Genomic DNA, 16,037 nt, shown 5'->3' with positions numbered 1-16,037 from the left:
TATTGTAATGAACTGTAAAGTTTAAACAACCAGCGTGCCAATTTTCAGTGTAATGCAATGCTTATTTCTGTATTCAAAATAATGTTGAAATTTTGAGGTAATTTATGCTTTTTCCAATGTTCCGTTGGTTTTTATTATTAGGAGAGTATATATTCATTTACTGAGTGTTTTCCTAAAATCTATTATTTTATGACATGTCTAAATACTTGCTCAATGTCTTTAGCTTATATTTTTCTGTTATTTTTATTTGTCTTTGTAAATTAATTACCTTTACTGTTTTGTCCAGTTTCAGTACCTAATATCCTTTTGGCGTGGCTCGGTACTAATACAGTATGTAACTGTGCTATGATCGGTGTCTTCCTCCTATTCCCACTTTTTAAAAATCACTATTCCTTCTATTCCCACATGCAAATAACAATAGATGTTTTGATAAATAATTTATTTTTATAACAATCAAGGTTAATTAAAAATCCATCTAAGATTTACCTGTATTTCTTTTAAAGAAAAACATATTTCTTACACTTCTTCAAAGAATTACCTTAAAATAAAGAATAAGTCAGATAAATGGATGTAAGATTAAAAAATCATTGAATTTGTAAACCTAAAAAAATGACTGCTCACATGTTAACATTGATGATGAAGGTACATTTTACTCCTGTCCAAGCCTATTCTTCAAACTTTACACATTTCACGCAATGGTTAACGGCGCAATGTATCCACTGGTACACAGTTTACTTCCAGCCAAGAGCGAACTAGTATACACAAGGTTCCTGACTTTACTCAAAGATGTATGTCACCAACTACAACTTCAGCCTACCACTATCTTCCTGGACTATGAAGTCGCCATCCGAAATGCAGCATATTATGTATTTCCTTACATCAACGCAATCCACTGTTTTTCCACTACACACAATGCATCTGGTGAAAAGCACAAGGAACAGGGATTCAGGTTCCATACAAGAAAGACAACAACATTCATCAACTAGTACGCCGTGCCACTGTCCTTCCACTTGTACCTACTGCTGAGGTCGAAGAAGCGTGATTTAATGCCCTAACCGACATATATCAGATTGATACTAACATCAACTACACGCCCTTTACAGACTATGTAACAAAATACAAATGGGACCAATACATAACACAGGGCCTGAGGACTACACATCATCTATAGGGATGGAAAGCAAGCTGAAGAAACATGTCCAGCACCCACATCCAAACATCTTTAAACTCATAAAACTATACTGAAACATGAGAAAGCTATGCCCTGACCATGATCCAGTATGCAGCCAGTGTGAACAGAGTGGCCCAAAACAATGGTATGTCGAAATGAACAACAGATTAGAAGAACTTATGGATAGATATATCAACCAGGAAATCACAACAGTACAGTGTGGTGATGCAGCCTCCCATTTATTCACGTTGAATAGATTAATAAACTTTAATGGACTTATATACAGTGAATTTCTCATGTGTGTGCTACAATGTGTGATTTGTTTTAGTGCTGTTAACTTGTATTGTTTGTTTCATATTATAATGCTTGCTTGAATCTACTGTTTAATTTGTGTTATAAAAGAAATAACATTATTTAATTATATTTGTTTCCGTTTCTTTCATATTTATTTAAATTAAAAACACAGAATTCATACACATACAAAAATAACCTATGACCTATCCAAAAAGCACAATGTTTATACAGTATAATCCTTTGTTTGCACAAGTTTTCCCCCTATTCCCACATGAAATGTTAACTTTTCTTACCAGCTTTATAAAAAGTGGAAATAGGAGGAATGAATCCTATGATCATTTTTTGTAAAAAGTAAAATAACAAAAATGCCGAAATCCGACGAAAATTCAAAACGGAAAGTCCGTAATCAAATGGCAAAATCAAAAGCTAAAACACATCAAACGAATGTAATCTATTTGTCATTTAGTTTTTCTTTGTTGACAATTTTTTGTTTGTTTCTATAGTTATTAAGTTTATAACATAATGTTGTCTGCTGTTCCCGTATTTTTGACATTTTACCTGTTGTGTCTGTTTGTTTTGCTTACACATTGTTGTAAATATAATAGAATTTCATGCGACTGTCACACAAATGAGAGGTTTAGCTAGCTATAAATCTAGGTTTAATCCACCATTTCCCAATATGACAGTTGTTTTTCATTCGTTTAATGAGGTTGAGCTTTTGATTTTGCCATTTGATAAGGGACTTTCCGTTTTGGGTTTTGCTTGAAGTTCGGTATTTTTGTTATTTTACTTTTATCATAATTTTAAATTGAAACTGTAGTGAATAAAATACCATGTTGTATTCTATATTGAAACTAACGGAGTTTTGGATTTTTATTTATCTTAAATGACATATTTGCATAAAAAAAACATGTTGAACCTTATTGACCAATTTGTTCTTGCACCGGTTTTTCCCAATAAAGCACTTTGTACATTGGCGTAGAGGCTTTGTGTCATAAGTAAAAACTAGAGGCTCTAACCTGGATCTATTTGCATTTTCAACAATAGCCACAGTGACTCTCATACATTGTAGAATTGTGCTGTCTTGTATAGCTGATATTGTTTTTAATTCGTATTAGATTCTACTATAGTTTTGCCAAACACATGAAAATCGGTGAAAATAAATCATCAAAGACAGTAACTCCTTCAAGAAGTGGACTGACTATTTTGGCTTTGTTGACCTATTTGTTGATACTGTTCCTGAAGATGTTTTTAATGTTCTCTATCTTCTTGTCCAAATCACGAAAGGTGTAAAAACTTTTATAAAAGGGCAAATATTCCTAAAAGGAATCAACTGACAATTTCGGCTATGTTACCTATGTGAAAATTTACCGTTGCTGATCATTTTTGCTTCTATCGATATATTTTAGTTTCCAAGACAATAGGCCAGAACGAACAAAAATATGTTATAGTTGTCACTTTAGGACAATCACTCCTATAAAAAAAGCGATTGATTTTATTGCCATATTTATTTATTTGAAGATATTGTCTAGCCGGTCAGTTGTGTTATTCAATTTTTTTATCTTCTGTTATAGATGTCAAAATAGTAGGTAAACAGTATTAGTTGTCACTAAAGGGCAATAACTCCTAGAAAGAACTCGTATGACAGTTTTGCTGTATATGCAGAGTAGGTAGATTTGAACATTCTGAAAAAGTTTGCCCCATGCCATATTTTCTCTGTAAATCTGTACTGGTTTTTATGAAATAATACATCACTTGCATTATACACCTTAATATATTTTTTTTAGCCATGTCGGCTATCTTGGTTGAGAAGCAGTATCATAGGACATATTTATTTAAAATATGTATCTCAATAATGGTCGTGTTTGGTGCCTATTGTCCAAGTAGTTTTAGAGGAGAAGTTTTTGTAAAAGTTAACGGACGACAAAAAACGAGACATCAACTGATGCGAAAAATTCACATGATCCTGTGGGTCAGCTGAGCCAAAAAAGATACGTTATTTTGATTCTTGGTCCTTGAGGTTATTAAGAGTATCGTAGTTGCATGAATAATGTTAAGGGATTATTAGTGTGACTTATTTTGGGAGATTTTTTCATTATAAGTAAGAAATATAAAAATAAGGAGATGTGGTATGATTGTCAATGAGACAACTATTCGCTAGAGTTCAAATAAAGTGGATGTAAGCAATTATAACCGTCAACAATGAGAAAAACCCATACCGTATAGTCGGCTATAAAAGGCACCGACATGAAAATATGACACAATTCAATTACGAAAACTAATGGCCTAATTTAAAACAAAACAATTTACGAAAAACAAATGTGACAGACATGAACCAACGACAACCACTGAACTACAGGCTCCTGACTTGGAACAGGCACATACAAAATGTGGCGGGGTTAAACATGTTTGTAAGCGCTAAACTCTTCTACTAACCTGGGTCAATGGTGTAACAGCACAACATAAGAACAAACTATAAAAATCAGTTGAAAAAGGCTTAACTCGTCAGATCGATACCAAGAAAAACAAAAACACAGACAGGATATGACAGGGTATATATCCATCCCTCATCCCTAACAAGAAAAAACGACACTAAGTACAGATATGAGAGTACTCGCAATTGATGACAGCTAGTTCAAAGCCAATAAAAACCAATAAAAAAAAATATGTATCTAAGACTTTAAAATCAATCAGTACACATCCAACATCCAATGGATATAGTGTAAAGACGTCATTTACAGTCAGAGAAAAACCTGACCTTGTGCAATGCAAACTAAAGATATCGACAGATTGTCGTACAGAGAAAGGACTTATGTGTAATATTTAGTATAGTTTTAATTTACTGATAACAAAATCAATATTTATACAAATAAAAACAATATTTTTTGATTTATATCGTAATCTAATAAATTATTTAACAAAGACATCCCATTTCTGTCAACTCCTTATAGAAAACAGATGTATTTCCATATTAAAGTTATTATTTTTTTTCAAATAGAGTCGTGCATGTCTGGTGTAAAATAATTTTCATTTGTTTACTGATTTCACCTATGCTTTACAAAGTATTGATGCTCTTGGTGTATGAAAGACTTTCTAAATTCAATTTTGTTTCTGTATTTAACACCACTTTCATGACTTTAGAATTGCATTTTAGCAAACGCCGAATCCATGTCAATTTTAGTTTTTTTATATATTTATCAACATGATGCGTGTTAAACCTTCTAAAACAGTTGTCCATTATATTTTGTTAGCTTTTTTTTCTAAATAAATCAATACATTTTATCAATAGATTGTTTTAAAGTTTTCCATATATGGTGGTAGTGATGGTAGTAGAGTAAAGCATAGATGGTTTAATTTCGAAATAATTAGTGTCTTGGTGATTGTTTTAGCTCCAACTAGAGCCTGGGCTTATTTATACTAAATTGTTATTTTTCAATTAACTTTCATATTCTACTACAGATTGAATATGAATGTCTAACACGTCGACAGAAAGGTTTTATGCCTAGTAGTGAAAACCTGCTGTAATCCTACTTAAATACCCACTTTACACACATAGTGTTTGGACTGTAGTTCGAACTCTGTTTTCCTATCCACTCCACCATCATCTTCCCAAGTTCATATTGAGATTGAACATTTCAGCAAATGTTTGTAGTTTGCGGAGAGATGCATCCAGAGATTCGCGTATGTCGTCAAGTGTTATAAAAATAAAAAGGTCAGATCGAATATTCTATATCGTATATTTTAATTTTTTTCAGTTGTTTTGATTTTTTAAAACAGATATTACAAGAAAATTCTGCATATAAAAGGCATATGTATTATGCTAAGAATTACCCTTTTTCACAACCTCTAAATCTGGTCGGTTATAAAAACCAATTTCCAGAAACAGCAGAAGTTATATCTGTGAAACCAGAGCTCAGAATCACATTGTCCCCTCCAGGACTTTGACCCAGGACCTCTGAGTTACAAATCCGCGTTCTAACCGACTGAGGTAAAGAAAAAATTCCTATGGCCAGCTCAACCGGTTATGGCTGTCTACGTATATACCATTCAAGGGGATCACTCCGGTCACACACTTCATGAATCATAATATCGTTATTACTATCAGGACGCATTGCCTGGCTAGATATCCTCTCTAACCATCTAGGGATATTTAGTTGGGCGTCAAATTTAACCAGAGAGCATTCTTTTCTGAAAATCACATCGTCTCCTCTGGGAACCCAAGACATCTCTTTTAGCGCGCGAACCGACTAACATTAAGAAGTACTTCAGGGGACCAATCTCGTCACATTTGTGTAAATCCAGTGTTCATAGAATTGAATAGTCTAATAGCATACGCCTTTTATGAAATTCAATTTCAATATTTATGAGAATGAGAATATGAGGTAAATCATTATGTATAGATTTAAATAACACATCTTTGAGACCAGTGTTTTCGCAGTAATGATATCTAGCTGACCGTTGTTTATAATAATGAGTAGAACTGGTTTTATACTTCTGCTATGCAATTTGATGATAGTTTAAATGTGATATTGAAAACGCCTTTAGGTCGCAAGTTCGTCATGAACTGTTTTGGTCTATCGCCCTTGGGTCCATAATCACGGAAAATTTAAAGAATTATTTTTTAAAATTCCCTAGAATGTTTTCAGCGATTATCAATAATTCAAAAATTCTCTGTTTGGTAAAAGTAAATCAAATACTGACAAGTAAATCATGTATAAACTATTTATGGTTGAAGTGGATAGTTTTAGTTCCCTGTCCATTTATCAAATCTTATTAAAGTGAACAGTTTTTCTGGTGATCTGCTATTTAACTCTGTTAAACCACATTTTTTACTTTTATTCGTTGTCTCTTCATTCCAGTTATTATTTCACCACAACCAGTTGTCCTATTCAAAACAATCAACACATCCATAAATGGATTTACAACGAAAAATATATACACAGCACAATGCACATAAATCAAAATGCAAGGTGAAGTACCTCATTCACAATGCATAAACACACTGTATCATAACAGAATATTTATACACAATGTCACTATGCATTCACTATGCAACATGTATCAGACCGATTTATTCACAATGTCACTAACAGATTACTATGTAACATGCATACGGCCCTTTATTACACAATGTCACCAACAGATTACTTTGCAACATGCATCAAGTAAATATCGCACAAAACGTATGAACACAAAATCACATATATACAACTTCTATTTACAAAGTCCACCCATATGTAGTATCACCTTGTTAGTCTGCAACTAACCACAATAACACAATGACACAATTACACACGCACAAATCCTTCAATGCACAAGGAATATATATATAAACACAGCTGAACTCACGCACTAACTATCCCTTTGAGTTCCCACACAATGAATATTATCCAAACTGGTAAGGTTTAACACAGTGCACTTTCACTAATAAACTTCCACAATATTACAACACCAGCAAGTATACACCTTGTATTCTCACTAATACAAATCTATGAAGTATCCACACTTCCACATAGTACAACTTGCAACACCAGCAAGTATACAAATAACTTATTATATAAGTTTCACTTTATATCACAATCACTATTGCAATATCCACATATAAATCCGAACACTATTCATATATATCCGTTGGAATCACTTAATTCACTCTACTTACCAGTTGGAAAATAATCCCTGATGTTATCACTTCAACGGTCCACATAAAACTGACAGAGTTTCTCTGTCTTGGGCTGGTTTATATACTACCATCTGGATCAGTCCATTATACTTAAAGGGGTGAAAATCAAGACTATACCAACTTTAGGGGTGTTTTAAGTAACATATGGTGCTCCAACTATGGAGAAACTTATATACATATAGAAACACAATAAATAGGAAAAGACAACTGGTATTTCACATCAAAATAAATGAACTATGACCTATTTCCGTTACACTACCCACGCCTCAAAAATCATGCGTCCCGCATGACTCCTTGAATACATCTGACATGCTGAGAAATCATCTATCAAAGTGGTCATTTTTCATACCCAAACGCTACCATAGTGCAGGCACTATTTCCATTGGACATGTATACATCAAGACAAAGCCTTTTCCCGCTTTGCCACTTCACAATACCAAACAACTTTGGTTAGATTCTGACCATATATATCTTCAACTATATATATATATCTTCTGACCACAACGTCAGGCACCATTACATCCGACAATAATGTCAGGCTACCCTTTTGTCCATCAGGTCTAAACTGATGACATCACAAGGCACAACCCGTAGATACAAAGTCTACCTATATGTCCAAATTCCAGTCAGCCATATCAAACATATTGAACTTTCTTCTTATGCACAAACACTATTCACAGGATTTCTCTTTTTGTCCGAATAAAACTTTTTAAAACTTCCTACTTCAAAATATCCCTGTTTCTAACCTTAACCTCTTTCCTATTAACGTCTGTAATTTTGAGCGTCACTGCCAAAGAATAAATTTAAAGGGTCCCTAACAAATTTTGCCTCTGCAGCGGCCCAAGGAGCCTACTCTTAACGAAATCTGCAGGAGGGGTCTTTTACATGCACAGGGCGTGACATGTTCCTGTACATGGGGCCTCGGATTTAACGTCCCCATCCGACGGACTCACATTTAACTCTATGTACACTATATACAAATATGATATATCTTATCATCTACTCTACAATTTTCAATTTGCCTAGTTGTATGTCTTAAAGGCAGAGTTTCTTTGTCAAAAATATTCACTTTGAACAGACAAGTTTTCAGAAAAGTGCTCCTATGTCCCTAAACTAAACAGAATTTCTGGTTACTTCATTTTCATCCTTACTGAAATCAGCACAAGTGTATCTCTAGAATCATTTACACTTTTCAACGTAGATAAATTAATATGATCAATATTGAGCAGTGAAAGCCTAAATCTTTGTTTTAAGCTGTATTCTAATTTTTCAATTTCACTTGTTAAAACTGCAATTTCCGAATCAAACAGATTATCTGCCATTTCAATATCAACTGACTTAATGTTCCTTTTTACTTAAAACATGTACTATACTTTGACTACAAACGCAACACACAAATAACTTTGAAATATTACAACAACTTTCAATCATATGCGAATTTACAGTAACGAAGTAAACAAATGAAATCCCACCGCTGCCACCAAATTTGTAACGTGTAACGGGCGATCAATGGATCCGTATCTGAATAAATCAGGATTTCAAGTGTTCAACTCAATTTTTCACCACAACCAGTTGTCCTATCAAAACAATCAACACATCCATAAATGGATTTACAACGCAAAATATATACAATGTACATAAATCAAAATGCAAGGTGAAGTACCTCATTCACAATGCATAAACACACTGTATCATAACAGAATATATATACACAATGTCACTATGCAATCACTATGCAACATGTATCAGACCGATTTATTCACAATGTCACTAACAGATTACAATGTAACATGCATACGGCCCTTTATTACACAATGTCACCAACAGATTACTTTGCAACATGCATCAAGTAAATATCACACAAAACGTATGAACACAAAATCACATATATACAACTTCTATTTACAAAGTCCACCCATATGTAGTATCACCTTGTTAGTCTGCAACTAACCACAATAACACAATGACACAATTACACACGCACAAATCCTTCAATGCACAAGGAATATATATATATAAACACAGCTGAACTCACGCACTAACTATCCCTTTGAGTTCCCACACAATGAATATTATCCAAACTGGTAAGGTTTAACACAGTGCACTTTCACTAATACACTTCCACAATATTACAACACCAGCAAGTATACACCTTGTATTCTCACTAATACAAATCTATGAAGTATCCACATTTCCACATAGTACAACTTGCAACACCAGCAAGTATACAAATAACTTATTATATAAGTTTCACTTTATATCACAATCACTATTGCAATATCCACATATAAATCCGAACACTATTCATATATATCCGTTGGAATCACTTAATTCACTCTACTTACCAGTTGGAAAATAATCCCTGATGTTATCACTTCAACGGTCCACATAAAACTGACAGAGTTTCTCTGTCTTGGGCTGGTTTATAAACTACCATCTGGATCAGTCCATTATACTTAAAGGGGTGAAAATCAAGACTATACCAACTTTAGGGGTGTTTTAAGTAACATATGGTGCTCCAACTATGGAGAAACTTATATACATATAGAAACACAATAAATAGGAAAAGACAACTGGTATTTCACATCAAAATAAATGAACTATGACCGATTTCCGTTACATTATGTATAATCCCTGACATTTTTTGTAGTGATAATGCATAATTCCTGAACATTTTAGAAATTATATATAATCACTAAAGTTACCAATGATTTAACATAATCCCTGGAAATTTCAGGGATTATACATACTCCCTAATTCTACAAATTCACTGTAACATATATACAAATTAAAAATAACTTCACTTTGCATGAGATCTGAAAACAAATATCCTTATATTTCTAAATTAAACTTAACAAAATTTATTCGAAGAACTGACCAAACGCTTTCGTTAATATTATTATATACAAAGCTGTTGTTTTTCATTATCAGCAATATCACCCTCCATTAATTATTTTATGATATTATTTGTTTTTCTAATTGTCAATTTTGTGAATTTTACAATTGAGATTAACATTATCCATACACTATGTTTTGATATATCGTTTTAATAGTTTGTAGCTTCTTCTGATTCATTCTGTGTTCAGATAGCGTCTACTTTTACATTTGCTCAATTTGGATTAGTTAAATTCATTCAATGTTAAATTTTTATATTTATTGTGGGTTTAAAGAATTAAAAATTTAGTAAATCCTACTTCTCCGCTCAACACATAGTATTTTTCTTTTCTTTCTTTCCTAGTATTTTTTTATACCGTCTGTGTTGCTGGTATTGTACAATGAGCACTTGCGCAAATTTAAACAATCCTAAAATAGGAGTAAAATAACAAAAATACCGAACTCCAAGGAAAAATCAAATTGGAAAGACCCTTATCAAAAGCTGAAACACATCAAACGAATGAAAAACAACTGTCATATTCCTGACTATGTACAGGCATTTCCTCATGTAGAATATTGTGGATTAAACCTGGTTTTATAGCTAGCTAAACCTCTCACTTGTTGACAGTCGCATAAACAAGTCTTAGCCCATTTTGCAACAAAGCATGGAAGTAACACATTCATCGGCGACTCGAGAACGTATTTAACATATTGCTGCAGAGGCGAAAATATCAATAAAATGCTTTTTCTATTTACTATGCTTTATTCTATTTAATATTGTATAAAAATTTTAAAAGTAGCTCTATTTATTAAACTTATATAAGTTAGTACTTAATTGAAATTTTAAAAACCGAAATAAACAAATATCAATGCTGGTTACACTAAAACTTTTACTGGCGATATGGTTGTAGATGAACGTATTCAACAACGTCTGAAATGAAAACTGCCACTGAATACCACAATTTCCCCATATGAATTATCTCGCTTGCTAAATTACTCTAGAAACCTGCACAAGGTTCGTTTAATATATCTGTATAATAAATGTTCAACTACAAATGATTTAGTTTTCTCATGTCTATGTTTTAACGACCGGTACTGAAATCGTGAAAAATATCATGAAAAGACTTATGTTTACAGTATTAACCATGTCTACATTGGGAAAACTATTTAAAAGTCTTCGACAAGCTATGATCTTGTTAAGTTCAGCTTTGTTTCCCTGACAGGTATTAGTCATCTTCTCAATATACTTCCGAAAAACATAAGCTAGCAGAGACACTAGAATCCACCAGCGACATTGCGGTTCCGTGATTGAATTGAATACTATTTTTAATACGCTTTGGATTTTCAAATATTTTTGCCTCCAACCTTTTTGAAGAGACATTTGTTGTCGAAATTTGCATGTGGTGCAAACAATTTTGTACCTTTAATGTTATTATTGTTAAAAATACCTTCCTATTTGATAAAAAGGGTATTTTGCTAAATCTTAGCTTCACGTTTTAAGTAAATTCAAATAGTTTGATAATAACAATTACCCTTTCTGAGCCCAATTACCTTTACTAATTTACAAACGACACTTTTAAAAATGAAATATTTCTACTGGTTGATTTTTTAAATCTTCAAAAAGAGAGTGTAACAGGCAATTGAATTGAAATAAACTTACAAACTGAAGTGAAATCTAAGTTATAAGATTACTTTTCGTTTTTGTGAATACGACAGTTTGCTTCAAAAAGGTCTAGCTAATTAGCCGCTCGGCAGATAAGTTTTCATTCTTGCATAATAAATGAGCTTTGGTCTAACAGCTGAACTTGTTTTTCTCACTAAGTTACAATCACCTAAGTACTGAATCGAAACTTTTTTTCCATTGATATCTATAAAGTTTTCAATATCTAATTTCTAATCTGCTTAACATAAGGAGTACGAGGACCATGACTTATGTTTCTGGATACTGCTAGCAAACTTATGTTATTTGATATCTGTTATTGACATCTATAATAAATAGAACTTGTTGAAACGTGAACCAACATTAAAAACGCCTAATATTATTTTTGATAAGTTTAGATTTTTAAACGACGTACCCAAAATATAGTTATAGGAAAATACAGATTGAGGTCTGGAGCTGGCATATCAGCAACTGCTAGTTGTCCTTTGCTAATTTATGTATCATTGTCATTTTGCTTAGTTTCTTTTGTTACCTATTCTGACATCGGACTCGGACTTCTTTTAAACTGAGTTTTACTGTGCGTATTAATGTGTGTTTGTGTTTTTTTACATTAGCTAGAGGTATAGGGGGAGGGTTGAGATCTCACAAAACATGTTTAACCTTGCCACATTTTTGCGCCTGTCCCAAGTCAGGAGCCTCTGGCCTTTGTTAGTCTTGAATGATTTTTTAACTGCTAGTTGTCTTTTGTTAATTTATGTATCATTGTCATTTTGCTTAGTTTCTTTTGTTACCTATTCTGACATCGGACTCGGACTTCTTTTAAACTGAGTTTCACTGTGCGTATTGCTGTGTGTTTGTGTTTTTTTACATTAGCTAGAGGTATAGGGGGAGGGTTGAGATCTCAAAAACATGTTTAACCCTGCCGCATTTTTGCGCCTGTCCAAAGTTAGGAGCCTCTGGCCTTTGTTAGTCTTGTATGAATTTTTAACTGCTAGTTGTCCTTTGTTAATTTATGTATCATTGTCATTTTGCTTAGTTTCTTTTGTTACCTATTCTGACATCGGACTCGGACTTCTTTTAAACTTAGTTTAACTGTGCGTATTGCTGTGTGTGTTTTTTTTTTTTTTTTTTATTACATTGGCTAGAGGTTTAGGGGGAGGGTTTAGATCTCACAAAACATGTTTAACCCTGTCGCATTTTTTGCGCCTATCCCAAGTCAGGAGCCTCTGGCCTTTGTTAGTCTTGTATGATTTTTAATTTTAGTTCATTTATATGTTTGGAGTTTAGTATGACGTCCATTTTCAATGAACTAGTACATAATTGTGTTTGGGGGCCAGCTGAAGACCCCCTCCGGGTGTGTGATTTTCTCACTGTGTTGAAGACCAATTCGTGGCCTTCGGCCGTTTTCTTTCTGCTCTTTGGTCGGGTTGTTGCCTCTTTGACACATTCCCTATTTCCATTCTCATTTTTATAGGAATTGTCTGTGACTTTAGCATAGATAACTAAATATTGAGCTAGCATATAGAATATATTACAATTTCTCCTATATTACTAGATAAGTTTCTTTGTTTCAGGAAGAACTATTTGAATCGAACCCGTATGACCCAAAACTAAACCAAAGGCTTTGTCCACCGTATGTGACAGATATTTTTCATTCCGATAAAATTGAATTGATATGGGATTCACTTCGGCCTTTGACCGATGAAGAAGCATTTCAAGTATCATACAGAGACAGCAACGGCAAATGGAAAACCGTTGATAAAACAACAAATAAAACAATTATGACAATAAGGGGACTAAAGGCAGAAACATCATATTTCTTTAGGGTAAGACTAATCAATGACACTACAGGAGAAGAAGGACAATACAGTATGCAGAGCGACGCAATACTAACAGGAAAATCATCAGCTCTTGAAATAAAAAAAAAATCTTCACTCTTAAAAAATTCGACTCCTCCCGTGTACCAGCTGCCAATTAAAGAAGATACAACGGCTCGTAATCCTTCAGCTAAAACAAGAAAATTTGTATTAGGTATGGTTTACCGAGAAATTACAAACATGAACTAGAATAAAAAAAAAAAACGTTTTAAAATCGAGTATCCACTTTAAATTAATAGTTACCATCAATGTTTCTTATAACAAATATGGCATATATAGCTCGAAAACTTGAAATCTTATCATTTCTATTAGTTTAACAAAACCTTTTAATATTATAAAGTATATTTTTTGTCAAATTATTATATGTAAGAATAAGATATAGTCGACAATAAATGAGAAATACTATAGGTGACACCGCAAACTCGCGATTGTCCGCATTACTTTGTATTCTTAAGCTGTGTCATTTTTTCATATCATTTATGGAAGTTTCATTGAGGAATGTGTGTATAAAGTCATGTAAGCATACATTTGTACATGTAGCTTTACATAGCTTATGGAATGTTTGTTGAAGTGCATTTTTGAATGTTGAATTTTGTTGAAGGAATATTATAACATATACCAAATATACAATTTCAGGTAGTAACTTGTATTTTTCTATGCAGGAGCTTACATGCATGTGATAAGTGGTTTACCAGTATCAATTACTTAATATACATTTTCATTGTAGATCTTCCGTATAAAAGATTGTTAAGCACCTCTAATGTGAACTTCCTAATCGTGTACAAATACTGTTTAAGTAAGAACCATAACTGAAAGTTCATATTGTTTTTTTTTTGTTTTTTTTAATTATATTTCGTATTCACAGGTGATTCACAACATTTACCTGTGGCGGAGGAAAAAACAATAATGATTGTTGGAGCTACAGGATCTGGCAAGAGTACCTTAATTAACGCAATGGCCAACTATGTATTTGGTGTGACATGGGAGGATTGCTTTCGATTTAGTCTTGTTGATTTAGAGCCAAGTGAAGCTAAAAGACAAGTCGATCAGGTAATTTTGTTGTTACGACAGCTCCCCAATCAACAACAAACAACGCATGGTTAAATGCAATTTATACGGCATACATAATCATGGTTTCTTAGAAATAATGAATTACGAGTTCGTATAAAATAGAAATGCTATGTTTTAAGCTAAGCCTTACATCGATGTAAAAGTGTTTAATTCTTTAAAGTTTAACACAAGGGCATATTATATAATATTATTCAAAATACAACCTGATATTTGCTTACAATACAAATACAAACACGGAATACAAGTCGTTTCAAAAAGATCATATGTTTTACTTTGTTCGAAAAAAATGTACCAAATGTGTCAACAGATTGCTAAAAAGTGTACATGCGCGCGGGTACGCCTTCAGATAGCATCATTGCCAGTGTGTCTTAATATGTCCTCTTAGAAGACTTGTATAGCTGACTATGCGATATTGGTTTTATTCATTGTTGAAGGCTATACGGTGATCTATAGTTGTTCATTTCTGTGTCATTTGGTCTCATGTGGAGAGTTGTCTCATTGGCAATCATACCACTTCTTCTTATTTTTATATTGACTGTTTAAATATTTTTGGCACAATAAAAATTGTGTGTTTTGTAAAATTCAATCATTTACCTGCATACCTGTAATACATATGCAAACGGCAATGAACCTTTTTTTCTGCACAACTTCCGATATAATTTACACATTAATGTCATTGCGACTTTTATACAAATTATTTACCGGATATATATTTAATGTTGAAATAAGAGAATGTAATCCAAAATTAACGGCTGTTACTTAAGTGAATAATTCCTAAAGTGTCATATACATTTTTAAAAAAAGTCATTTTAAAGATGGGTACAGTTCTGACCTGTACAGCTAATTAACATGATGGCCAGACTTTGTGACTAGTAAAAGTTAACTTGGGACAGGATTTATGACTGCTCCTCGGACAAAATTCATATTAACTTAAAAAGCAGACTTGGTCCTAGGACTGTCCGAAAAGTTAACTTGATGACAGGTCCAACACTGAGGTTAACTCTTGACGAAGTTAACTTTGCCACAACCACTCCTACACACAAGTAAACTTCTGATCAGGTCTGCGTTTAAAAACGATATTATAGATCTGGAATGCTCTGTCCGAACCAGACCTATTCTGATAAAAGTTAACTTTGGTCTGGTCTGCTCAAAGATAAAGTTAACTAGTAAACAAAAACGATTTGATTGATGAATATCATTTTAGTATCATCACATGCATGTATCAACAAGTTTGGTAAAAACAGATACAGTATATCAATGTGACTGATTAATAAACAGACATGTCCCATGACTGACATGACTGGTTTGTCAAATAGCAGATTTGTCCACAGAACAGGTTAACAGCATACCCGTTCATATTGATACATATGGGTGCAGTCCGAACCTGTAAAAAAGTTACTTTAGAGCAGT

General features: G+C 33.1%; 1 protein-coding gene across 1 annotated transcript in view; it reads left to right on the top strand.

Moving 5' to 3' along the window:
* The window catches only part of LOC127716136 (uncharacterized), a 62,086-nt gene that overhangs the window by 12,435 nt on the left and 33,614 nt on the right, over nucleotides 1–16,037 (top strand). The window contains exons 3-4 of the mRNA XM_052222242.1: nucleotides 13,254–13,710; nucleotides 14,422–14,606. Coding sequence (XP_052078202.1) covers nucleotides 13,254–13,710; nucleotides 14,422–14,606 — 642 coding nt within the window. The remainder of the gene's footprint in view (nucleotides 1–13,253; nucleotides 13,711–14,421; nucleotides 14,607–16,037) is intronic.

Source organism: Mytilus californianus, unplaced genomic scaffold (genome assembly GCF_021869535.1).
Source record: "Mytilus californianus isolate M0D057914Y unplaced genomic scaffold, xbMytCali1.0.p SCAF_9, whole genome shotgun sequence".
Taxonomy (NCBI): domain Eukaryota; kingdom Metazoa; phylum Mollusca; class Bivalvia; order Mytilida; family Mytilidae; genus Mytilus; species Mytilus californianus.
This window is presented reverse-complemented; position numbering and strand designations above follow the sequence as displayed.